Source organism: Fusarium fujikuroi, chromosome FFUJ_chr03 (genome assembly GCF_900079805.1).
Source record: "Fusarium fujikuroi IMI 58289 draft genome, chromosome FFUJ_chr03".
NCBI lineage: Eukaryota > Fungi > Ascomycota > Sordariomycetes > Hypocreales > Nectriaceae > Fusarium > Fusarium fujikuroi.
In genome coordinates this window covers 3,902,529-3,928,361 of record NC_036624.1, presented here as the reverse complement: position 1 = coordinate 3,928,361, position 25,833 = coordinate 3,902,529, and the positions used below count along the sequence as shown (strand labels likewise).

The 25,833-nt window shown below is 49.8% G+C and overlaps 8 protein-coding genes; 4 read left to right on the top strand and 4 right to left on the bottom strand.

Annotated features, from left to right (window-relative positions):
- Window positions 1–376: 376 nt before the first annotated feature.
- On the top strand, window positions 377–2,521 carry FFUJ_03312 (uncharacterized protein; the record flags this gene model as incomplete). Its single annotated transcript, XM_023575146.1, has 1 exon — window positions 377–2,521. The coding sequence occupies one exon, from the start codon at window positions 377–379 to the stop codon at window positions 2,519–2,521; it is 2,145 nt and encodes a 714-aa protein (XP_023428378.1).
- Window positions 2,522–3,113: 592 nt separating this feature from the next.
- On the top strand, window positions 3,114–4,428 carry FFUJ_03311 (LEU2-Beta-isopropyl-malate dehydrogenase; the record flags this gene model as incomplete). XM_023575145.1 has 4 exons in its annotated part: window positions 3,114–3,358; window positions 3,531–3,601; window positions 3,634–4,039; window positions 4,170–4,428. The coding sequence occupies 4 exons, from the start codon at window positions 3,114–3,116 to the stop codon at window positions 4,426–4,428; spliced, it is 981 nt and encodes a 326-aa protein (XP_023428377.1).
- A 5,285-nt stretch (window positions 4,429–9,713) lies between these two features.
- Window positions 9,714–11,201, top strand: FFUJ_03310 (uncharacterized protein; the record flags this gene model as incomplete). XM_023575144.1 has 2 exons in its annotated part: window positions 9,714–9,964; window positions 10,016–11,201. 2 exons carry the CDS (start codon window positions 9,714–9,716, stop codon window positions 11,199–11,201), a joined length of 1,437 nt encoding a protein of 478 aa, XP_023428376.1.
- A 1,020-nt stretch (window positions 11,202–12,221) lies between these two features.
- Window positions 12,222–14,627, bottom strand: FFUJ_03309 (uncharacterized protein; the record flags this gene model as incomplete). XM_023575143.1 has 5 exons in its annotated part: window positions 12,222–12,487; window positions 12,547–13,219; window positions 13,281–13,416; window positions 13,471–14,340; window positions 14,401–14,627. The coding sequence occupies 5 exons, from the start codon at window positions 14,625–14,627 to the stop codon at window positions 12,222–12,224; spliced, it is 2,172 nt and encodes a 723-aa protein (XP_023428375.1).
- A 352-nt stretch (window positions 14,628–14,979) lies between these two features.
- On the bottom strand, window positions 14,980–16,025 carry FFUJ_03308 (uncharacterized protein; the record flags this gene model as incomplete). XM_023575142.1 has 3 exons in its annotated part: window positions 14,980–15,252; window positions 15,311–15,634; window positions 15,687–16,025. The coding sequence occupies 3 exons, from the start codon at window positions 16,023–16,025 to the stop codon at window positions 14,980–14,982; spliced, it is 936 nt and encodes a 311-aa protein (XP_023428374.1).
- Window positions 16,026–17,714: 1,689 nt separating this feature from the next.
- FFUJ_03307 (related to negative transcription regulator) lies at window positions 17,715–18,319 on the top strand (the record flags this gene model as incomplete). XM_023575141.1 has 3 exons in its annotated part: window positions 17,715–17,754; window positions 17,805–17,907; window positions 17,959–18,319. The coding sequence occupies 3 exons, from the start codon at window positions 17,715–17,717 to the stop codon at window positions 18,317–18,319; spliced, it is 504 nt and encodes a 167-aa protein (XP_023428373.1).
- A 531-nt stretch (window positions 18,320–18,850) lies between these two features.
- Window positions 18,851–21,450, bottom strand: FFUJ_03306 (related to tetratricopeptide repeat protein 2; the record flags this gene model as incomplete). XM_023575139.1 has 4 exons in its annotated part: window positions 18,851–19,218; window positions 19,276–19,484; window positions 19,536–20,703; window positions 20,796–21,450. 4 exons carry the CDS (start codon window positions 21,448–21,450, stop codon window positions 18,851–18,853), a joined length of 2,400 nt encoding a protein of 799 aa, XP_023428372.1.
- A 3,219-nt stretch (window positions 21,451–24,669) lies between these two features.
- FFUJ_03305 (related to myosin regulatory light chain 1) lies at window positions 24,670–25,665 on the bottom strand (the record flags this gene model as incomplete). XM_023575138.1 has 3 exons in its annotated part: window positions 24,670–25,100; window positions 25,154–25,595; window positions 25,663–25,665. The coding sequence occupies 3 exons, from the start codon at window positions 25,663–25,665 to the stop codon at window positions 24,670–24,672; spliced, it is 876 nt and encodes a 291-aa protein (XP_023428843.1).
- Between the last annotated feature and the right edge of the window lie 168 nt (window positions 25,666–25,833).

Below are 25,833 nucleotides of genomic sequence, written 5' to 3'. Positions count from 1 at the left end.
TAGACTTTCTCTCTCCATCTTTCTCTACCCGTCACAGCCTGCCCACGCCGAGCTCGACACTCTACCAGACACGATCCCGATCAACGAACTGCAATCTTTCGACCTTGTTTTTCTGTTTCAAATTTTTTCTCGAGTACGATTCTCCGGCTTTTTTTGCATAAACTTCAGCTCTTGCTAGTGCTCTACTACGGCAACGTAACCGACCGTGCACATCATCAACCTCGAACTCGAAGCATCCCCTCGGCCTGCAACTGAGTTGGCCTTTTATGATAAGCAATTAGATTTGCTATGAACGGGGATCAACTGGCTTCAAGGCAAGCTCAATTCACAGCATTGCCCAATTCTTCCCCTCATCATCAACCGATCTATCATCAACATGGCATCCGTATCAAATTCACTGACCAATCCGGGGTTGTACAGTTTTGCCAATTCGAACTACCGCCCTCCAACTTGTGCAGAAACGCCTGTCTCCGACTCCTTTCCCAGTCCCGTTTTCGAAACCCCCAAACCCGGGCAAGGTTCAGTCACCGACGCCGGGGGTTGGACTCCGCATTTTGCTGAAGAATATTCCGTATTCCACTCGACTCCTGGAAATCTCCGTGGATCTCAAAACTCTTTCGTTGACTTTCGTGCTTCCACACCTTCCAGCAAGCACAAGAGGCTACTATCCAACGACACTTTTGCTGCTGAAATTGCAACCCATGTGAATCACTTTTCGGACCAAAATCTACCACTGCCGCCGGTCGAGCCATCACGTCGCTTGGCCTCATCCCCGAATTCAGTAACTGTACCTCAAGAATATATAACCGATACAACACCCCTGCCCAGTCCTGATCCGGCCAAACACCCTCAATCCTCCAAGAAGGCTAGGAAAGCCGGAGTCCGGGGTGCAGAGCCTTCGCAGACAGCGACACCCCCACCCACTGGACGTAGGGGAGCGCGGAAGCTCGCCGACAAGCTCAATATGCAAAATGATCAGTACTTCGGCCAGCCCGACTTCACTGGCAACTCTCAACAACAACAGCAACATGATATTGCTGCCTTGATGGCTTCCTCTGGTGACATGTTTGCATACCCCATGACAGCACCTGCTGCAACACCTAACACTTTCTGGGATCCTTCAATGGGTATGGACTTTGACTTTAGTGCATCGCCTTCCAATGTCTTTCAGACGACACCTGTTCAGCATGGTCATCACCGCCACACAGGTTCCTTCGACTGGAACAGCGAGGTACCGCTCTTTCAAGATCCTAATGCACCATTCGCTTCTGCAGGTTCAGACCCTATGCAAACCATGCAACGTGACCGTCCTCTTGCACCAAAACCTATGGGCTCGGCAGGTGTTACTACAGCAAGTGCTGCCATGTCTGCTGCCCTTTCCGCTCCTCTAGATGACCCTTTTGGACTTGGACAGTCCATGAATGGAGTAAACCCTGGATTGCTGTTTGAACCTCCACACAATTCTGTTTTGGATAACCCTGCTCTCATCCCAGTGACACAGGCTGGCTCCGCTGAAGCCACAATTTTCCAATCGAGATCAAGAACACCTTTGGGTGAAAACATCCGCCAATCAACGAGCATGAAGGACCTAAGGGCTACAAAGGCACCGGATCGTGCACTTGCACCATCCCCTGTCAAAGCAAACCCTCGACCTGGAATGGGTAGGAGTTTCAGCGAGAACCGTGGCAAGAGAGCCCAACCACAGAACCGACCTGTACTACCCAAACTTGCACCGGCCCGACCTGTCTCACAAGCCAGCAATGGCTCCATTAGCGACAATGCACCCCCGAATCGGCCTATTGCCAAATCAACCGGAAGGTTGTCTCCAATGAAGAGCCAGCACCGCCTTTCAGGCTTAGCCTCCATCCCTGAGGGGCCAGCACTACAACACCAATCCACTCGAACAGCTGTGAAATTCACCATCGACTCGAGGGGCAGAGCTCGTGCAGAGACAACGATCGTACCTAATGAATGGGACTGGGAGCCTAGTACCAATCATCCGGGACTCACTCGTGATAGGAGTCGAACACCACGAGACCTGGGTCCTTCGGACGATGACGAATCATCCTCAGACGACGAGCCTATCATTATTCCCAGCAGGAATAACTCGTTCAATGCGTCCTTTGCTTTACCCGATCCCCTGAGACCAGTTGGGTCCATCTTTCACTCTTCGCGACGTAGTGTTAGTGACAGGAGCACGAGTAGCATACACGATACTATTGGAGGATCGCAACACGATGCGGACAGTGAGAATGAGACGATGATGTATGAGCGCAAGGACAAGATTGGGGATGCTGCTAGCGAGCTTCGTAAGGTCATGGAGGATCGAAGAAAGCGATCGAACCCAATGGGACGAGGACAACACCGTTCGTTCCAGGGTGGACACTTTGGTCCTTTTCGAGGTGACAGCAACTCGCCGTCGACCCTTACCGAGTCAAGCCTTATAACAGACAGACACGTCAGATGTCTCTGTAACCGAAAGGGGGCTGACGAGGGGGACGGCTCCATGATCCAGTGGTAAGTTTTGCCAGCCTATGGCCACCTGAGCAAATGGCTGTCGAAGATTTAACATGAACGGAGCTGACATTTAATATAGCGAGTCCTGTGAAATGTGGCTCCACGGAAAGTGTATCAATCTCGACCTCAGGACTCAACCAAGAGTGTATGTCTGCTCATTCTGTGCTAACACACCGAACATGCGAGGAGGCCGGATGCGAGATACGGGACGTGGAAACTTGATGGGAGGAGTACCCGTAGCGTCTCCATTGGCGAGCAAATCATTTAGGGCGTTTCGATAAGGCAACAGGTTGTATGAGCATTTCTTGAAGGAGTAGACTGGATGATAGGAGTACTGGATAACGAATACATTTGATCGAGTACATAAATATATACTGGCATTTCAGACAAAAATATTACATTCAGGGTTTAAGTAATCCGCAGTTGTTTAGAAGATGGCCCAAGTGAGCACATGCCATCAAGGTCATGTAGGGGTCAACACGACAAATATATAGTCTACGCGTGTTGGTCACAGCAGGAATGGAATAGTCAGGAATCCTGAGATGGTCGAGTCCTCGAAACATGGAGAACTCCAGAGCTTCCGATTACTACCCAAAATGACCTTGACGTCTTCTCTCGTTGGCCAATGCCTTGAATGCCCACTTCCGTTAGCTCTGCCGCAAGGCCCGAGTGGACCGGACCACTCAGGCAAAAGCCGGCCTACGGAGTTTACTGGTATGGCCCCGATCTTGGAATGGTGGGGCAGCAACAGAGGTCCAGCAAACAAGGTCGGGCATTCTTCTCTTTGTCTTGTTTTGCTCTTATTGCAAACCAACTCCATAGTCTCAAAACTAATCCAAAGGTCGAATGCAACATTGTCATGCCTGCTGGTGGCCACTGCGGCCCTGAGCTTCGGAGTTGAAGGCTCGAACGGCTGCGAACTACGAATAGATTGTTGCTGAGGACGTTATGGCAAGGCAGCATGTGCAATAGCTTACAGAAAGAGCGTAATAACTAGCTGCCTGGTCAATCAGAGTCTTAAACTCTCGAGGAAAACCAGCCAAGCGTTGGCAAGTTGAACCTCTAAAACCATCTTATGGACCGTGTAAGTTCTGGGCACACATTGCATGCACACAGTCAGCTCTGACAGCCTCAGTGCTCCATCGATGCCCATGGCACCGCTCACTGACGAGACCATCGCCGCCGCAAAGAGTGCTGATGCCGTCCTTCTCGGCGGTCCCGAATGTGGCAACGGCGCTGTCCGACCCGAGCCAGGCCTTCTGAAGCTTCGCAAGGGGATGGACATATACGGCAAGCTGTGGCCTTGTTTCTTCGCGTCTGGCTCTCTGGTTGACGCCTGTCTCCCCGAAGCCTCTGTATGCTGCGGCACAGTTTTATCATCATCCCTGTACACACCGGCGCTGTTCACTTTAGCGAGCGTAAATTCCGGCTCAGATGAGACACAAAACCTTACTCCTATACCAAGGCTGGGCGTGTTGACCATATGGTTGGGTTCCTTGCCCGTGGTCGCGGCGACAAGAAGGTGGGATCTTTTGACAAGGCTAATTTGCTTGCGACGAAAGGTCATGACGGAGACATTTGAGGAGGTGTTCCTGATCCTAAGGCCGAGCACCTGGTGATACCATCAATGATGGGCCTAGTATTACCCCCAGCATCGGCCTTCTGCCCAGCGCTAACTTGAGCCATATTCTTGATATAAAGGGCGTCCCCAAACTATTTGGTACGATCCTATCTGTTGCTATGATTCTCTGCTACTCTCTCAACCTGCCCGTGGAGGCCAAGGCTGTTGAGGGGGTTATCCGTATGGCTCTGGAAGGTGGTCTGCACGCCAAGGACCTGGGTGGTAACACAACCACAGAGGAGGTTGGTGATGCTGTTTTTCAGGAGCTGGAGAAGATTCCCAAGGCTTAAAGGGTGTTGTATGATTGGTGTGGTCTGCTCTCGAGGATGACCCCGTGGTGGCAGTAGCCTGGAAGCTTCAATGCGCACTGGGTTAAAAAGCGACCTGTTTGTGGTTGGCGAGCATGATGGAAGCCTTAGATTCTATTTGTCTCATGATATGGTATGGTGATGGCTTATGAATATAAGACGGCAAAATGATGATAAAATTATGGCCATGAGATGTACATACATAGAGTGATACGGCGAGGGATACCTCATACAAGATAGAGGATGGTTACCCTAGAGAGGGAATGTTGAGAAACGTGGGAGATGGCCCAAGTAACATAAAGTCGGGACAGTGTGATTCCGGTGGGACACATGGGTGGGTTAAAGCATCAATCAAAGCTTGAGAAACCAAGGATGTTCTTTGATATGCTGGAAGCTCAACAGCGAGGAAGAAACGAGCTGCACGGATGTGTAGCACGTCCAATAGTGTAATATCCGATCCAACTTTCAACCTAGAGTTCTACGACTTCTAAGCCAGTGAGTCAGGCGTATGACAACGCCCAGGCTATAGGGCTTTGCTAAGCCTTGGATATGCATGCATCATGAGTTTTCTGAGGCTGTTCAGTGGGTGGTAAGGCAGGCATGCATATTGTCAGCAGAATACAGGCTATTTCACCGCAATCGTGATCAGGCCTTGCCCGGGTTTAAACTACCCATGTAAATCAACTATTTTCTTATGGCCATGCTTTCTCCACGTGCAGCTAGTTCATATCCTTGCTATGTGTAAGTCTGCTGCATTTAGTGAGTTGAGTCCTTGCCAACACCAACACGAGATTTGCTTTCACATTGGGGTCCCAACGCAATCATTTCTCGGAACGGAAACTACCGAAAGAAGCAGAGAAGCAAGAAGTTCTTGGCCTGACGAGAGACTAGCAATTCAGTGGGAGGCAGAGTCAGCGAAGTTTCCCCCACGATGTTTAGTAAGTTAGCAAACATTGGTGAGATTTCCCAGACAACAGCTTAATAAAGGGCGGAGACATTGAAAGAGGGAGGCTAGCAAGGGGCAGGAAAAAGTAAAAAAAGTCATGACGTTTGAGACTTGATGGAAATAAGCTTGAAGCCTTATGCTGATACTATAACTTTAAAAGATATACTTCATCAAATCGCTTTGTTTCGTTTCAATATGACTATGGGTCTCTGTGCAGGGATGGGATGGATATCAGAAAAGTGACGAGGTTGACCATTGGTGGAGCCTGTATGACCTTGCATGAGAAGTCATGATACGACTGGGTCTTGTTCAAGGGCGCTAACTCTATTGTTTTTGAGTGATACAGTGCTAAAGGGATACTCTCTCTATCCAGTTCAGGGTCTCATAATGTCCCTCTTGTCTTTGCGTACTGCAAGTGATGAGACATGATCGGCTATCACAGCGCGGCACAAATACAACACAGCAACGCCTGAGCTGTTCCGTCTGTGCTCTCGTCCTGCTGTAAGGTACACACAGCTCAGCTGTGCCTGATTTGCTAGGTGCATAGAGAGAGGGGAAAAGAAAGCATGATATGTGAGACCAGCCAATGATGAGTCCATGGAGCACATAACTTGAGCTCTCACTGCAGTAGCTCTATCTACTAATCGACAGAGTGGGCACACCCACACGTGCATCTTGGGGATACAAGCGGACACGAAAGTTGGGTAAAGGTCCAAGTAAGAGTTGGAAAAAAATAAGAGGAAACTTGTTAGTAACGTGCTTGGCCATGCTCAGCTATCCTTGGCTCGAGAGCTTTCCCCGCCGATCTTCCCCCGGACAGAGCGGGATCGACTTTGTTCGATTTCGAGGAGCTGCCGTAGCGGTATTGAGGTTGTGTTGGCAACTCGCGAGGTTACAAGATGTGGCTGCTATAGCAGAATAGGCTACAGCAGTGACTACCACACCACCTGGATACGAAGAGCGCCAATCTAGGTACAGCTGTTTAGTGAGCCCTTCTGCTACACTACACCTTGATTGCCGTGCAACCTGCTATAATTTTGATTAGTTCGTTTCGTATTGGGAATGCTTTCGCTGAAGTGTCCAAGCTCAAGTTACAACAGCTTTGATCTTTAAGATACTCGTCATATCTGATGTCATGAAGGCCTCATCCTCGTGGCAACCATTCCCGGAGAGGAGATAAGTTCGCCCTCGGGTCACTAGCGTGGTGCAACTCGAGTGTGCAAAGACACAGAGCATCAGTTCGATATTTTCTTACTGCAGATAACTGAGTTGGATAGCGGTGGCTGGTTCGTCAGTGTTGGATCATGGCTGATTTGGCGTCATGCACGTACGGGTTGAGAGCTGCAAAATGCCGAAACTAAGTATGTCTCTGCTGTAACTCTTGTCCTCCTACTTGGGCACTGTTGGTGCTTTGTGTTACTTGAGAGATTTAGCATTAACGGCCTTTAGATATGGCGAGTTTGAGTGATGAAATTACCACTTACACATACTGGCAACAGTCAGTCAGTGAGGTGGGTTGGTAGTTGCCTGTATTGGATCGTTGTTAGTGAGGTGGTGTTCGGTTCCTCAGGCTACCACAACCACAACCGTTACCTATTGTTACTCAAAAAACCCAATCCCTCCAGGGGAAGCATTCTCTCGTATTCAACGCCCTATTCCTCCACACCACTACAGCACGCCGAGACAACTATGGCGGCATCTAGCTCAGCATTGGTTGTTTCGTCTCATTATGGTGCGCGCTAATGACACGGGACCGATACGCTAGGGACAATGTTATGATGCGACATTGACCTCTATCCCTCCCTTCCTTTGTTGTTGACCTGGATTAATCCATTCATCCAGGGAAGAAACCACTGACTCCATGGCCAACAGCTCTTCTTCCTCCCTGCCTCATGCATCGAGGCAGTGGGCATCAGGTGAGAGAACAAAACAGGCTTTCACAAGCACAAGGCGTGGTGGCTGCAGCTGTTGAGTGCATTCTTTCATGCTGTGCTATCAAACTGGTTGCTCGTGCTTGTCCTTGGCTAATCCTCCATTCTCTGTCAGACCTGACATGTCGATTGGTTCCGACCCCCAGTTCTATCTCGTAATGGCCAGTAATCGACGAAAATGCTGTGCTTCGCTTGCGAAAGGCGCCCGCATTCGATATCCTCGCCGTCCGACCTCTGAACCACATGGCCGTCCGTAGAACCCGGCCATCGCGAAGACCAGTTTCAAAGCCCCCCGCCAGTTCTCTTTTCTTCAAGTGGTGTATCGTGAGCTTCTAGGTAGCCATTCAATCAATTTCCAGCCATGGACTTGTTTATCGAATCTGCCTCCCGACCTCCGGGAGCTTCGATTAAGACAACAGCCATGTGCCAGAGCAACCACGTGTGGCTTATATCAACGTGGTTGTGATGGCCGGTGTGCTTAAGGTTCTCTGGCCACTCCGCTCAACAATTCCTCTATGGGAAAAAGATGGTACAGGAAACCAAGCCATTTCTTTACCCCGACCGCCTCTTTTCTCGGCCCATTGATCCGGCTGCCAAGTCTGCCTGGGTATTCACAATCGACAATGCTATAGTTACAACGGAAATATTCACTAATAAATCCCCGGAGGCTCCAACTCAGATGCTCGGGGGACCCCACGTCCCCGGAACCAAGGCACTTCTTTGGCCTCACTATCACGAGCAAATCGTCGATTGGCGACATATACATGCATGGGGTGGATGATCCTCACTAGCCATCTCAAGCAAGGCGTCTCTGCTTGTTAAGCGAAAACTCTCCTCATGAGGCTTGTTGACATTCTTACATGCTGCCTCTGCTCACCCACCTTAACATTACAGTTATCTCTACGGTTACAATGCTAACCACAACCACCTTACTCATGCTCTTTTGCTATCACGACAAGCAGGTTTCTGCGTCTTTCTTGTGTCATGGCTGACATGGCGCCAAGTCTCCCGCCCACGTAGCGATGCTGGGTTCCTGGACTGCCCTAGCTCCAAGAGGCTCCAGATTTTGTTGGCTGCTGGACACTAAACGTCCAAGATGCCGATTCTTTGCGTACAGTACCAAACTTCAACGGAGTGACCGGTCCCGCAGTTTGCATCGACGACAAACCGCTCATACCGTGATTTGCTATAGTACAGCTTCGGTTACCGTATACTTTGCTAGGTGCATATTGGCAGAATGAGTTTGGCTCAACCTGCATCGTCGACGCTGGCTGATGTTGTCACCCAGCCCGAGTTGCATTGCTTCCGCCTCTTTTGTTTACACGAGTTTCTCTCCTCTGACCCAGCTTGTCCTTCCCGCCGCTATAGGCCACCGAGTGCTACGCAGTTCCGTTGAGATGCAGTCCCCATTCCCGCCATTTGCTGTCTTTTACACAGAGATATCGCAGGCTCCCTCGTGTCCAGGTCTCATACTAGCTTCTTATGCCGTCTCCCGTCTTACTGGGTTCCCCAGACTGAATGCAGGCTGATCCAGTGATCAATTGATTAAGTGAATGGCCAAATCAAGCGGGTCAATACGGCCTGTCCTTACACAACCTGACAACCTGGTAGCCTCGTACACTGAGAAGGGCAGGATCTTTTGTTGAGCTTGGAGGGAGGCCGACATTTCGGCCCTGTTGTTGCGGATCTGCCTAGCTAGGGGGAGCTTTCGAAACCTTACGCAAATGAGCTCCCAATTGTCTTGGCCATTAACCAACACAGTATCGCTGACCTCCGTGCATGATATTGACATCACGTCTTGGCTCACTGTCGACCCAGGCTCCCGCTGTAGGAAACCTATTGCCCTTCCCAGCCGATTGCTAGCCAGCTAGTCCTCTCGATTGCATCCCTCCTGCATCACGGTTGCTCCAGTGAACTCCAGCCACATCCTCTGATTCCCTCTGAAAGTGGTCGGACTCACGATGGCCGTATCACATCTTGCCAATATTCGCACCCCTCCCTCATGATGATTATCGTCCCCTCGCAGGTAGAGTCAGACTAATGCAACCAAGGGTGGAGTTTGAGAAGTGAAGTCTCTTGGGTGACTTGGCCTGGAAAGTTTGGAGGTTGTCAAGGCCAACTCGGCCAGTCTCTCATCCAAGGTAGGTTCTGGTTCGACAAGTTACAGATATAAGTCTGCAACCTTCTCAGGTTTTCCTTCCATCTCTTCCATCCATCTCAGCCTCTCTCACTTCTCGATCAGCCTTGATTGGATTTGTGTACACACAAGTGACCAACTCGTTCAGGTTACTTCTACCTTCGCTCAATCAAACCACCATCGCTTGCTCAAAGCTTGCACTCACTTTATAACACCTTCGTTGACATCGCAAATCCTCTCAACCTTCTTCATCATGAAGTTCGGTGCTGCTCTTCTGGTCTTGGCCACATCGGCCCTGGCTAACAACATCCGGCGGGGAGGAGATGAGTACGAGAGCCCAGACTCTGAGAGCGGAAAAGACTACGAGACTGGCGAGAACGAGTATGGACAAGATGAAGGATACGGGGAGAAGGGCCACTACGAGCACGAGGTTAAGGAGGTCGCTGTGACCTACACCACCACAACCGTCTGTCCTGTCACCTATACTCATTATAAGGAGGGAACGTGAGTGTTTCAACGGCTACCAAGAGACTGCAACATGCTAACAATATACAGCACCTACTGCGAGACCAAGCTCACTACCTCAACACTCGTTGTTGCTGAGACTAAGACTATCGATGTCACAGTCAAGGAGCCCGATGTCACCAAGCACTACACTGATGTTGACTACGTTACCAGAACAACAGTGTGCCCTGTTACCCAGACCAAGACTGTTGCTGGAGAGGTTATTACTGAGGTCTACACGACCACCAGCATTATCTACGACGTTGTCAAGTCTACCGACTATGAGCACGTTAAGCAGCCCGATGTGACCAAGCATGAAACCGATATTGTCTACAAGACACGAACTACTGTCTGCCCCGTGACAGTCACCAAGACCATCGCCGGTGAGCTTGTCACTGAGACATACACAACCACCAGCATCATCGAGGAGGTCGTCAAGTCCACTGACTACGAGCACGTCAAGCAACCCGATGTTACTAAGTATGCTACTGATGTCGAATACGTTCATAAGACCAAGGTCTACCCCGTCACTGTCACCAAGACCATTGCTGGTGAGGTCGTCTGCGAGACTTACACCACCACCAAGGTCATTGAGGAGAAGGTTGCTACAACCGAGTATGAGCAAGTCAAGCAGCCTGATGTGACAAAGTACGAGACCGATGTTGTCTACATCACCAAGACCAATGTCTACCCAGTCACCGTCACCAACACTATTGCCGGCGAGGTCATCACCAAGGTCTACACCTCTACCGAGTACGTTGTCGAGAAGGTCCACAGCACCGTCTACGACCAGGTCAAGCAGCCCGATGTTACCAAGCACGAGACAGATGTTGTCTACCACACCAAGTACGAGGTTTATCCCGTCACCGTCACCAAGACCGTTGAGGGTGAGGTTATCACCAACGTTTACACTTCCACTTCCGTCATCGTCGAAAAGGTTGCCACCACTGTGCCCGCCGTCGAGACCATCGTCAAGACTATCGGCAAGGGCGAGGTCGTCACTCAGTACTCCAAGGTTTACCACACCGTTGGTGGCGGTACCGTCTATGAGACTGTCGCTCCTCAGCCCACCACTGTTCAGGCTCCCGAGACAGAGGTTGTCACCCAGCCTGAGGTCACCGTCCCTGCCACTCCCACCATTGCCCCTGAACCCGTTGCCACTGGCGCTGCCGCCGCCAACAAGGCTCCCGTCTTTGCCTTCATGGCTGGTATCCTCGGTGCCGTCGCTCTCATCTAAAAAGCATGAGCCATTTAACTGAAAGCCCGATAGCGCCGCCGGATTGGTTCTTGTTTTATTCTTTTTTACCCCTTTACTTCTCGTAAAAATTGGTTGTCCCTGGTAGCAGGGCACAGACTATTTAATTCATCGCGAGCCGTTGGAATCGCATACATACGCTCCTTTGCAGGACATGGCGAGGTAGAATTGGGAGGATGCCTATTTCTGGGGTATTTAATGTCGCGGAAGAGGGTGGTTTGTTATTCCTTATCTTCACTTCTAATGTATATATTAATCTCTTGGCTTACATGATGGTATATGGCAGGGTATGAAATAGTTTAAGATAGGATAGGATATGTAGTTAATCTGGAGACGTGTCGTTGGACTATCTATGCCCTCTCTAATGCTTCCTTGCGATACCTGACTGTGACTATCCATGGCGATCACTACTGGATACGATAATGGCTTGAAGTATGAGCTTAGACTTAAGGACGATTAGGTTCACCCGGAAACCTTAGTTTGACAACTCGTACTATAAATCGAAAGGCTGGAAAGGCGTTGAGGCTTGACGCCTTTCTGTTCTATTAATGGACATTTCGAAGATGCTCCGAACGCACGTGAGAACAAATGAACCTCCAGCTTTCATCTTTCTTGCCAAGATCCAACGAAGATCTTCTAGAAACACCCCCCTTTATCTGTGCCGTGGCCAGCACCCAACCTCCCTCATCTGACTAAATCTCTCTTCACGCCTGTCCATGTCTGTCCATGTCTGAGGTCCAAATAACCTCGCCCCAGAGAGCAAGAGAAGCCATAGCCCTAAGCCAATGTACCAGAAAGAACCAGTCGACATTCTCCCCCAAGGAATACCGAGCTTACCCCAGCCCCCTTATATTTTCTTCTTCTTTTTTCTTTTTCGTTTAGAGTACGTCCGAGCTTTTGCTTCTTCTAGCCTGGATTGTATGTAAACCCGAAGGTCTTTCGTATGTACCCCGGGTAACGAAGAAATCTCTAGTGTAGGCAGAAGTGAGCGACCGGTGACGTTCAAGAAGATAGTTGGTTTTGTAGATCTTCGGGGTCCTCCAGCGCCATCTCAACATCATAGTCATCGGCAGTGCTCACGTCCATCGGTACCGTGAAAGTACTTGTGACGAGGGGGATGGATAGAGGTTCATCCGGGTTGTAGACAATTCCAAAATACTCTTCCCCCAAAATGCAATCCTTGATGCAGTATCGTCGGAAACCCTTTGTGATGATTACTTCCGAGATGTGGCATGTGTCGTTGATGCAGGTCAGGGTTGTGGAAAGGACTATATATCTGTTAGCTTTTGTTTTTGCCAGTGAAGAGAAAGGGGCTTGTTTGACTAACTGTCTTGAACCAGAACAGCGTTCTGGTGATCCCAGCATGTTTCTGTCTGATGCAGCTGGACATGATAGTTCGAGACATTTCGGGGGGATAACGTAGTCTCCCAAGAGACGTTTGCTAAGTTGGACCTTGAGCCTGGCTCAAAGCTCAGATTCAGCATCTTAGAGTTCAGCTCCTCCTGAGCATAGTCCTTAAGCCTCTGCCTCGCAATGGTTTTGTGTCTGTCACAGGATTCCTCGTCAATGGGGACCTGCTTGAGAACGAAATGAAGCAGAATGCTCGGAACTGACTTCATCAAATCCGAGAGTAACTCATCACCTCCCAGAATGTTATGGATCAGCCCCAAACTTCCCTGATCGAGCCACTTGTCGGGTACACTGACGACATTATCATCAACTAAAACAGTCCAATGAGGAAGACGTCGTGCGTCGAAAAACATGACGCTGAGAGTTTCTGTGTGCTTGCATGCAGACAGACAGGACCGAAGAGCCTTGTCGACAAATGCGGCAAACTGTGTGTCTGGGATAGAAACCGGCTCCTCGTTGAGCACTCGAGGAATGTACTCGTATAACTTTCTATTGACTGTTTTGTAGGGCGCCAAGATGGAATAGTACGAGTCTAGCAATTCTACTGCCTGTCGACCAAATTTGGAGAGATTCTTTTCGCATTCGGGGTCCTATTAAAAGATTGTTAGCAAGTATATCTCAAGTCGAAAGTCTTCGCAGTTCATGACATACCAGTTTAGAGCCAGTGGGATAGTACCACTTTGAACGATCAAGAAACAGATAATCTCCGAGAAGAGAGATGGTATCCTTCTTGATGAACTGCACCGCCAGCTCAACATCTCCCCAGCCCCAGTCGTCGAGCAAGGAGCTGAGGTGTTCCACAAGACTCGGTCTCTGCTTCAAAGCCAGATCCTAAATGGACATGATAGCTCGACACTCTTCCTCAAGCGAACTCATGTGCTTCATTCTCTCATCTGGAGTTCCGTAGAGGATGTTGTAACCGAATCTGAGCGGTCTCTCGGACAAGCTGGCATAGCCCCTACGGGTCGTGTCACTCAGGAGAAAGCCTTTGAAGTAGATTTTGCCACGAGACTTGGAATCTAAGATCAGATCGCCCACCTCAGTCTTGACTATATCGGCATCTTTCATGTCCTGTAGGAACAAGGCGGGTTCGCACCAGATGTTGAACTCTCTGGGGGTGACCTTGGAGCGGTAGATGTATTTGCCACGCCCGCCTCTCCCCAGTGCGTCCCTATCAACGCCAATGACGAAGACGGTGTCAGTCTCCGGATGTGGCTGAAAAGGGACATATCGACTGCCCTTTGGGACTGTCAATCGTCGAAACTCATTGTTCTTGACTTGGTCCATGACTGTCAGGACGGCCATGAGCTGACCTTCTGGGCCAAAGTTGAACCTGTATTTGTAACCCCCGGTTCTGCACGTAACACCGTGGTTTGTGCCGGCTCCTAAGAAGTTGAGAACGGCCCTTCCTAAGCCGAGTTCTGAACGGTGGGTGAATCGAACATCTTGAGGCTCCTTAGGCCGCTCGAGGTTAGGGACTACCATGCTGGGCTGCAGAGGAGTCACGTCTCGTACAGCGACTGTGACGGTGCCGCCCTTGCCATCTCTGCTGTTCATGAAGTGAACATAGCCAAGAGGCTTTCCAGATCCATCTTGCGCGGTGAAAGCGATCTCGGCGGGGATCTTTGCATCGGAGTGGTTTCCACGCCTTTTCATGGTGACGACAAAGTCGGTCAGCTGCAGGCCAGAAGACTCCATGATCTTGTCTTTCCTATAAGACGTCATGTCAGATTCAGTGATATGACCAGGCTTAGATATCGCTGTGACTTACCACCAACGGAGTAGCTCGCAGAATGACTCTTGAGCCGTCAAGCGGGGGGTCAGAGCTGTGAGTCCAGTAGCCATGACGCATCTTGCTGCCAGCTTGTCCAGCGTAGGCATTTCATCTGGCTTTAACCATTTTTGTTTGTTGTCTGGAGCAGCATCTATCATCGTCTCACCCTGCTCGAGTGTATCGTCGAGTGTTGGGTCACTCTCGGAATTGTTCTCGCCCGACATCTTCAAAGTATGGTCGAGGAATTAGAGTGCCAGGCATACAAAAAGAAATGACAAGAAATGAAATGAAATGCAAAAGGCGAGGAAATTATGGCTTATTTGAGAAGTTCTAGAGACTGCTCACTTTTGGTTGGCCACGGATGTTGATGGAGGAATAGTACGAGGGAACGGGAACCCGCTTGAGCAGCGGCAGGAGAAACGCAGACTCCCACTGAGAAGACCTGGGCCACCCGCCCTAATTAGCACGTAATTGTATTTTCATGTAATACCCGTCCATAGAAGAGAATAGAAACATAAACAGAACCCATAAGCCCATCAATACTCCACCGCCACAGACTACCAAGCCATTATCACACTAAGACTCCTCCGAGTACAGCTTCTCGAACTCCTTAGCAACTGAAGAAATCATCCTCAACTCATCTTTCCGAGTTGTTCGATAAAACATTCGGCCAAACGTGTCCTTGACATTTCTAGAACACCAGCGCATACGTTCATGCAAGAATATGGCCCTGCAACCGGCCTTGTCATGCTCATCAGCAATATTATTGAAGAACCTCACGACCTCTTCTTTGCTGACATGCCATTGCTTGCCTGAAGTCACCGGCCACGGCACTTGCCATACTACAGGCTATGGTGAAGGTATCGTTAGTCATGCTATAGACAAAGGAGCATAGTCTGTTACTTACAAGCGCTTCTTCCAATCCAGATTTGTCTATCGTCTTCCACTTGGAGTCGTACCGCTCCCAGGCCTCCAGGGGATGGATCTCAACAACGTCGCCGACATCACTTTCCGATTCTGAGCTAGAATCAGACTCAGGGCCAGACTCAGAGTCAGGCTCAGAAGGGATGTCGCTGGCTTGAAGCCGGCGCCTAGGTCTCCCCGAGTTCGCTGCAGATCTTTCGGCCAACTCGGCTCTTCGACGAGTCACAGGAAGCGGAGATGGAGCGGCGAACTGGACAGTTGGCTTCCGAAGTATGCTGTGCCGTTTCTGGGGAACGGGCTTCTCCTGCTGGTTCATGTTAGGAGCCAAGCACGACAACGTGAACAGGACAGTCACATACCTTGACTTGGGCCACCTCCGCTTTCTTCGCTGCTTCTGCTGCGTCTCGAAACTTCTGCGAAGCATCTTCCAGCTCCTTATCGAAATCAGTGGGCTTGTGTTGATAGCACAGAAGGAGTTTCACGGCTTTTTCTAAGCGTGGGTGATCCGCGCGATGTTCCAGGGGCACACTATTTAGCCTCGCCATGAGGCTCTCATGCTCCCTTATTTTGGCCATACCAATTATTCGATTGCACTGACGACCTTGGGATTTAGCCCACCCAATACACCTGGCCCCTTCCCGGTAGCTGTGCGGAAACACAGCTACTGAGTCCAGAGCTTGGTCGGGGGACTTGGTCATGACGGCGTCTGAGAGGAGGATGGGGGATGTTATGAACGTTCGATAGGTAAGATTGCTGATGAAGATATAACGCTGATGCTTAATAGATTATTCGTGACTAGGAATTGCTTAGCATCAAGGTGATGTCGAGTGACCAGAGACTCAGGGGCATGCCATCTACTTTATACCAGGGACTCAACACACCAATGCAAAGACATTCTTTGAGACTCTGGTATCAGTCATGCGTTAACCCCCAAACAGCATAATGCCGGCTCTCGTGAAATGGCTGAGCCATGTCATAGAGTGAACAAAGACTCTACATCCCCATGTCTGCTTTAGAGTCTGCAGCTAACATGTCCATAAGTGATATCTGATGAACATTGTCTTACAAGAAAAGCAAAGTATACGGAACCTTGGCTTGTCTTCACTAGAGTCACTGCTGCTAACTAAGATCTACCAATAGAGCGACTCAAGGAAATGCCTTGCTCAGATCAGACGGTGCCCTCCCCGACGGCAAGCTGCAGGCACTTTACCAAATTCCCGATTGCCACATTCATGCATGTTAGGAGTGCTGTGACCTCTACCAAGCAAACGTTTCACGGAGAGGCTTATACAATCGACTTGTCCACAGTCATGAAATGAGCAAGTGGCATTAGAATGATGGTATCCTGCAGTGTCAGCGTGTCCAAACATGCAAGTGTCTGCGGCGTGTATATGCAGCTTGCCCCATCTTCAAGCTACAAATGATAATAGAGGCCAGTTTCCAGGTCTCCCCAACCCGAGAAACGGTACTGAAGCCAATAATATGCTACATTCATTGATAATAAGCTCCTCTTGGACAAACTGGCTCGCATGCCGGCGGTGAGAAGAGACCACTCCTTGAGAAACTGGAAAGTTACGCGGGAATCTGCAGGCTATAAACGGCGAATGGGGTTGAAATATTTCTTGTATTCAATACTCGCAAGCAAACCATGACAGTTTATCGTTGGTAGACAACCGACCTCTGGTTACTACCGTAGGCTTGGTGTGGTAAGATCGATCATTTACACACGCTTGGCTTCAAAGTTAAGTCTAATGAACAAAAGAAGCCCTAGGTATTCTTTATCAGCTCTCAATCAGTTCTTTGTCACCCTTTATGCCATGATTGCTGAGTGGCAGTTTATTCAGTTAAAAAACCTAGGCTATGTCAAACCAGTTATCATTTACTTTGTATGGCGAGAGTAGCAGTCCTTTGAGTCTCACCGCTTAGTGAGCATCCGCAAGTATAGCTTTCAGCAATATCCCGGTAGACTGTGTCACCAAAGGATGGCTGGTCACATTTCAGACGGTTGTCCTTGACCTGTCCGCCAGGCTAGACAAGGATGGTGGAGAAGTGAAATAAGCAGCGGAGATACACAGAGTCACTAGCTGTAGCCCTACATATGAGAAGCCAGGCTCTTCACATAAAAGAAGGCCATTAGTGAGTGGACGGTTGTTTAGGTCTAAGTTTGATGTCGTTGCAAGAGGCTCATGTCACTGATAAGGAAGATACCCCACCTTTCCATACCCCACTTCCCGTCCCCGGCAGGGATCCGGAGTAGTAATTAGTCCGCCATTCACTTTACTCACGAAGCTTAGATTCCCTTAGACAAAGCGTCGCAAAGCATTCAGAGTATCATATCTTTAACCCAAAAGGCGGCTCGTCCAATTCGTACCCACGACACCTTCACCATGGCGCCTGTCGATCGCGTAGACCACAATGCCCTTGAGCGTAGGTGTCATGATATTCTGAATTATCAACGTGCGTTAACTCCCGCGTAGAACAGCTCAAGGACATCATCCAAGATCTCTACCAAATAATGGTACAAGTCTCAACCTACGACTCCGTCGGCCGGTCCAGTAGAGAAGTTCTCATCAACGAAATGTAACATCTCTTCTTACTCCTGCCTTTGGAACCCCGACTAAGAATGTACAGCAAAACCCTCTCCGACTCCCTTCGCACTGTTCACTCCTCCGCCTCTCCCCCAAACAACCTGCCTTCAGTGCCTCCAGAACTTGTCGAATATGTCGAGCATGGCCGTAACCCAGATATCTACACTCGAGAATTCGTCGAGCTCGTGCGCCGTGGTAATCAACTTATGCGCGGCAAACTCAACGCCTTTGGAACCTTTCGCGACATCCTGGCTGAGAATATCACCACGGCCATGCCTGAGTTGCGCGACGATGTGGCCCAGGTCGTCGAGGCCACTGGAGGCGTGCCACCTGGGAGGAGAAACGGTGAGCAGTCGCAACAGAATGGTAATGCTACTAACCATGCCTCGTCGTCTTCTGCTTGAGGGGTTGGCGGAATTGGATGACTATGATGATTCACCATGTTGCTCAGGCTACGAGCATGTTTATTTCAAGCGGTTGCGATTACAGTAGAACCGCAGATTTTATGATACCCTAAGCGAGCGTAAGGCCGCGCAACTTAATGTACTATTTCTGGTGCAAGCAGCGTTAAATGCCATGTTTCAATTTTTGTCGTTGACAGCTGCCATGAGGAGTTCATATCAGCATTGACAAGCAAGCTCACACAATGACAAGGATCATTAGCATTGAAATCTTCATAAACGTATGGCATGATCAGGACTTTTGCGGACAACCATCTATTATGCCAAGATGTGACATTTTATGCGTGAAACACCCCAGGAACCGATCTAAAGGGCCCGCTGTCCATCCCAGGCCTTCAAACCCTGACAACAAGCAACTCGCTAACCTCTAGCATTGCTCTGCGTTCATTGATGTCTATCCCTAAAATAAACGCCCCAAGGGTATGTTGTGTGGCATAGGATGAGTGAAAATTGCCCATTATATGTGCTAGCCGTTCACAACGACAACGGCGTTTTCCTGCCAAAGAGTGGAATGTGCTTCATGCATATATATGCTGAACCAACCAGCGTCAAAATGAGTATCACCACTTGCCAAGGGAGCAAGACAGCTGCCGCCATGAAGAACTTGCCGTATCGTCGTACAGCATCTACCAGCCGGCCATGGGCATCTTGGCGGCGCTGTTCAAGATCATCTCGGAGCTTACTGTTCCGGGGGGGCTGTGGGTGGAAGTCCTCATCGCTGGTGGTTGCATAGTCGTCGTTTTCCTCTTCTTCGCCATTCTCATCCTCGTCTTCTTCGTCATAGAAGCCCGCATCCTCATCCTCACTATCCCATAGGTCGTCATCATCATCATCCGCGCCGGCTGGTCATGAAAAGTTGAAACCGCCGGGGAATCCTCCACGCTGCCTGGGGTCAGCACCACCAAAGTTGAAATGGGCGCCGCCGCCGCCACCGCCGGGGAAGCCTCCAGCAGATCGGAAACCGCCGCCGCCGAAACCGCCCTGCTGGCCCATCATGCTGAAGAGGATCTCCGGGTCGATGCCGCCCATACCTCCTCCCATGCCACCGCCACCGAACATATCGTTGGGGTCCATAAGATCATCGCCGTTGTCGTAAGCAGCACGCTTCCTAAATGGTATTAGTAGCTTATCTAGTCGGTAGGTCTAAGAGATTACTTACTGAGGGTCGCTCAAGCACTCGTAAGCCTCCTGCAAGTCCTTGAACTTCTCCTCGGCATGAGGGTCACCGGGGTTCTTGTCAGGGTGGAGCTTAACAGCCATCTTGCGATAAGCCTTCTTGATCTCGTCACCTGTAGCCGTCTTCTCAACACCAACAATCTTATAGTAGTCCTTGCGTTGGGCCTTCTTGAGCTCAAGCTCCGCCTTGCGGATCTCTCGCATGATAGTACGATCCTCTGGATCAAGCTCCTGTATGGCCTTCCACTCCTTAACGGCGTCTTCCCACCTCTCGGCACCACCCAAAGCATTGGCCTTCGTCTTACGGGCCTTCGTGTAACCAGGGTCAAGGTTAATGGCCCGCTCACAGTCGGCGATGGCATCGTCGTACTGCTTGAGCTTGATCTTGCATTGTGCCCGGTTCTGCAACAGCTTCGAGTTCATGCTCTTATTGGAAGGGTCAATTTCCAGAGCATTGGTATACTTCTCGATGGCTTGTTGTAGACGACCTGCCTTGAAGTCGGTGTTGCCCTCCTCCTTCATGCGATCAAGTCTTTGGACAATTCGGAGCCACTTGACAGCATCACGGAAATCAGGATCACAGTTAATAGCCATACGGAAGAACTGGATAGCCTTATCGTTCTCGCCCTGACCATAGAGAACACGTCCTCGGAGAACAAGAGCCTCAGGGTCCTGGCTGTTGTTTCGAAGGAGGTTCATAGCAATGTTTTGCGCCTCTCCCAATGAGTTTTCCCGTCCCATTAATAGATAAGCCTCTCCGCGCATAAGCTGCCACTTGCGGGGCTTGCTGACACTAGGACCCAGGCCGCGCTCAGCCAGGTCGAGAGCATGAAGCACCATGGACATGCCAGATCCAGATCCACGTGCGAGAATATCACGGGCAGACTGAATATGATGCAACATCTCCTTCGCAGGGGCCATGTCCTTAGCGGATGGTGGGGGGTCAATGCGGTTGAAGGTTGTCATGGCTTCCTCTGGTCGGCCCATAGCAGTATAGATACGGGCCAAACGCAGAAGAATCTTGGCATTCTGAGGATCATAATCGGCAGCCCTGGAGCAGTCTTCAAGAGCATGCTCATATTGGCCATTAGACATATAAGCAGCAGCTCGGTTGCCTAGATAAGTAGCGGAGAAGGGGAACAGATCGACAGCTGTGATTTTGGGTCAGCATTTGGAGATGCATTCAGCCAGGCTGAAAAGTCCTGGAAATAAGAGGATCCTGATGGCAGGTGGCGATGCATACCTTTGCTGTACTGTTCGATAGCCTTGTAGTAGTTCTTCTCCTTGAAGAATCGGTTACCAGCAGCCTTGTAGGCTTCGGCATCTTCCTCAGGCGTAATTGTTGGGCTTCCAGGGTTGGATTTGTGAGGAGGTGGCGGAGGGGCGCCGTCATCATGACTGGAGCCGTTAGGAATAGGGACGGAAAAGTTGGTCTGGGCTTTCGGGTTGGGAGGAGTAGTTGAACGAGCGCCATTAACAGGCTCGCTGTCGACATCCATGGAGTTACCGTTCATTGCAGCGGCGAGAGCGGATAATCGCTTTCGTTCTTCGGGAGGGAGGTTGAGCGGATGGGTATCGGGCTCGTATTTGTGCCGACGAGAGGAAGAATGGGAGTGAGAATGGCCCGGGTCGGTAGATTGCCTCGACAGTCTAGAAGAACGCGAGGAAGATTTTGTGGACTCGGCGGCGTAAGAAGCGGGCCGAGATAGTCTCTTTGAAGGCTTTGAAGGCGACTTTGCTCTCGCAGGAGAAGAAGGCTCCGAGTATGCGGGAGGTTGTTCGGCCGGATCGTGGTTTTCACGGTCGCGCTCCTCGAAAGTGGCGGATTTCCTAGCAGAGGAAAGAGGAGGAGGAGTGGAGGACGTTGGCTTCTTGCCGGTACCAAAGAAGTTCTTCATTTGAGCCAAACAAAGTTTGGTTCAAACAGATAGAAAACTAATACTTTTAGGTAGACGGGATGGAAGAATCCCCAAGAATCCCCGTAACAAGCTTATGCCGGATACTTTACTTGACCGAGTCGATGCCCTAAACGGGCGTTAAAAAAAAACCGAGTTTTTTTTTTCGGGGCCGGTCGACTTCCAGTTCCTGGCTGGACTGGACTGGGACTGGACTTTATTACTGGTGGCTCCGGGAACGGTCGTGCGGCTCTGAGCCTAAAAGGGGTCGAGTCAAGTTAAGTGTGGTGGGAATGCCGAATACCTTACTACCTAGACAGACGGAGGAGGACCGGAGCAGTGATGAGAGAGGACTACAAGAGTGAAGGCATAAGGTAGATACCTAGGTAGGTAGGTATACAGAGATAAGGAAGAAGTCAAGACAAGCAGATGACAAAAAGGCGATCCAGAGGAAAGAGGAAGAAGAAGAAAACAATCTGGGGGCAGGGAAGAGGAAAGTGATGAGATGATGGAGGAAAAGAACCCTTGTTGAGTCAATACGCAGAGCACAGCCTGAACCAGCATTCAGCTGCTAACTTAGGTGCCTAGTTAATTAGTTTGGGTCCTCCAGTTAATATGAGATGAGCGAACCGGGCTATGACAGTGACGAGTGACAAGCGACAACGGCCATGTCAATCCCATGGAGCCCAGCCCAGCACAGCAGATTTATCAGCCACTCTCTCTCTCAACAGAGGCCAAAAGGTCGAACCAGGATGGACAGGACTATGTGTCAAAATCGACACAAACTGCCTGACTTCCTAGTGCAGTAACCCGTTTTCCAAATCTCAGCCTGTCGGATCACTCCAAATTGTGAAAAAAAAGGCTGGGTTCTGCAGGTGTCTCTAGACGTGTGTACATCGTTGCCGGCTCACCACGGGAGCCTGAGCGTTTAAGTTGGGTTGACTACTGAGACATAGCCTGGTCTGGCCTGAATAAGTCTAATGAAAATAAAATTGTGTATCGTACTGTACTGCCGGAATCACGTCAATGTCAGTGTAGGACTGTCATTTCATTCCATCGGTTCTCGGAGACTTTGGCAACACAGGACATGTTTGCCTGCTGTGCGAGTATCTTGTACTTCGTTCCCCAGTGACATTGACAGTTCCATACAGTGACAGATTTCAATTCAATCACATCCATTCAGTATGCCTGGTCGCCACGCGCTTTCAACCCCCACCGCGGAAGGGACCTTGTCTGTCTGGAATTATCACGGACCACAGGTCAGAACCAATGAAGCAAGGACCATGTGTAATGACAATTCAATTGACAGAAAATACACATGATAGGGGTTCTGAGTCTAAATCTGCATGTTAGTAGCAGTGAGTTGTCCTCATTGACAGTTGAGCCAACCAAGCTAGTCCGTACAAGAGGTTGGGAATAGTCCATCAATCTCAAACTACCACCTATGACAGCATCACAAGCATCAAAACTTGTCTTTCTTTACAGCGTTGCCCCAATGACAGGCTCCGCAATCACCGATCAATGACAGAATGTCACAACCCAAGACCAAGGCACACAGGGGAAACAAAGAGATAGACAAATAATCCGTCAATTAATTTGCAGCTGTCAACGTCTCACCCCGCGTAAACTCGACTAATCGTTTTAGTGTCCGTGGCCAGGCCCCGGCCCGCAAATGACTAACCTAATATCGAGGACTTGCGCTTATCCAAACGTCATCTATTCTAGAAGGTTCAGTGGGGCCGAGGACCCTTGACAACGTTTCTCCAGCCATCCTCGATTCTTACAGGTTGCTTTTAGGTGCTCTCACAAGCCTTTCCTGGTCCTCGCCAAACTGCTCAACGCCAGTCACTCTCCTGCAGTCTCCTCAGTCTCCATCTCATTCATGAGGAGGTGGCGGGTCGATTGCCTGCTCTTGTAGTATCCTTGAGGGGCCTGTTTCGCTTGGCTGCAAATCATTGCAGTCCACGGATATGGATCCGGGGCTACATTTTTCTATACGCAGACACAGCGAGCTCAGCAGGCGGGCAATCGTCCAACACATTTGTTTTACACGGGTTGGATGGCTGGATGCCTCCAGATGTCTTACTGAGCGATCACCAACACAATTCTTCCACGTGCAACCAAATCACCCTGGCGGGGTGCTGCACGACTTCGGAAAACGCCTAACATTACACAACGATAGTAATATCAATGTTTGCTACCGTTGACATGACACAAAGTCAAAGTCTCAAGATGGACAGTGTTGACTCGGCAGGAAATGTCCGCGTAGCCGAGGACACTGGCATAAATATTATATAAAGCCGTGTCACTCAAGAGGTGATACAAATGTACATCTAGGAATATACTCTGTTTTAGCTCTTGCAGTGGCTATTCACGTAACTTGTTTACGATGTATAAGATATTTTCGAGATTCTCATCGTCTTTCTTGTTCCTGACTCAAGATGTACCCTTTGACTGATAGAAAGGCTACGTCGCCGAAGCTGTACTCATTCTTCACATTCTTTGTGCTCATATAGCCCTACATAGTAAACTGTTTGAATGGAAGTTAGGCCAGTTGCTTAAGATTTCAAGTCCAACGAGAATCCTGGGCTGTTCGACTGATTGCAACGCCCTATCCTGCCCATCACCAACAATCGTCAGAAGGGACAACTTCTCAACTGCGTGTGTAGAATGTCAAATGGTTGAGAAATTACTCTTTCAAGTCGCTGCTTAGAGTTCAGGCAATATGTTGCACCCTGAAAGCCCCAGCTCTACTGAAAGTCTCAGAATCCCCTGTCTTGAACCCCCTTTTGTCCAGGGAGGGTTATAGTTGGCCATGAAGCTATGAAGTAAGCTGAGTCCTCATTGACTGTTTCTTAAGAATGGAGTCAAAAGCCACTGCTATACTCCTGGAATAAGAAGTCTCAATACCGAGTAATTAATCGTGTTCTCATCCGATGTCCTATAGTTGTTACCAAGTGCTATCCCAACCATAAACCATACCCATCCAGCCGAGCACCCTTTTCCGTTACAAAAGCCGCCATAAAGTTACATAAAGTAAACCCAAAATAGCTACACTGACTCCTACCAAGCTCTGTGCCCCACAAACCTTATGGTATCCTTAGGTATCCTCAGAGCTGCGCTAGAGGAAACGCGAATTGATATCGACGGCACCAACACTTAATTGCGTCGAAATGAACGAGTTGTGTCTGAACGGGCTTACCCCTGTAGAGAAGGTAGGCTTTACAAATAAGCTTCATCATCCCCATTATCATGAGACTGGTTATCCGAACCGTTGTTGGAGCCCATGATGGAACCAACAAATTCCTGGTACTTGAACACCTCGCCTCTCTTGGCACCAAGGTGGGCGTTCATATTACGGTTGAAAGCTCGTCGTCCAGTGAAACCATTCATGATCTTATCAACTTCACTGGCAGTCAGAGCCTTCTCACCGGGCTCGGGTGCTGTATCAAGAAGGGCTTTTCGCAGCTCGACCAAGTCGACCTGGCCGCTGTCATCGTCGTCAAAGGCAGAGAAGGCAGACAGCAGCTCGGCGCTTGGTGAAAGTGCTGCAAGTGCATCGGCAAGCGAGTTGAGGAATACTGCGAGAGTGATTGTTTGGGGTGCTGATGTAGGAAAGAATTTGGATACATCGGCAGGGTTTGAAGGCAGGCCTGTTGAGATTGTTAGCTAGTGGTATCTCATTCATCATTCTGGTGGTTCATACCCAGCTGGTTGAGCATGTCAGTAACATCCTCGCGGTTTACGACACCATCACAATCTCGGTCCATGATCTGGAAAGCATCTCGCAATGTTCGGACTTGGGTTGCTTGCAGTTGCGATAGCGCATTGCCATTGCCAAGCGATTTCGATACTGGGGTCCTTGGGGCCACGGCCACCGGAGACATACGCGAAGGCGAAGAATTCATCTCGTCTCTAACAGGTGTCTTGGCCTTTGGTGTCCAGCTGGGTTGTGTGCTTGTGGGAGTTGTTGGTCTAGCAAAGCGCGAGGTCGAGCCGAAGGGTCCTGCCTTTGTCGGTGATCCAGTGGGTGTAGTGTGTCTTAGGGGAGAGGGCGATGCAGGTGACTCGGCGCGACGAAATGGAGAGCTTCGAGTAGGTGAAGAGCCATAGCCCAGAGGAGAAGGCTTGTATGTTACCGGCACAGACTGAAAACAACGGCGTTAGCTGGGACGGGCGTCACTTGTCAGGGATTCTCCGTCATGGAAGAAGTACCATTGTGCTCAACGTGGGTCCGGCGAGCGGAGATGGACAGTAAACAGGTTTATGAGAAGACGAGGAAGAGAAAGGCGATAATTTGAGGTTGATTTAGTGAGATTCTAAGATAGAGACGTATGGTGAAAATGATCAATTAGCCGTGGGATGAATATAGATAACCGTTGTCGT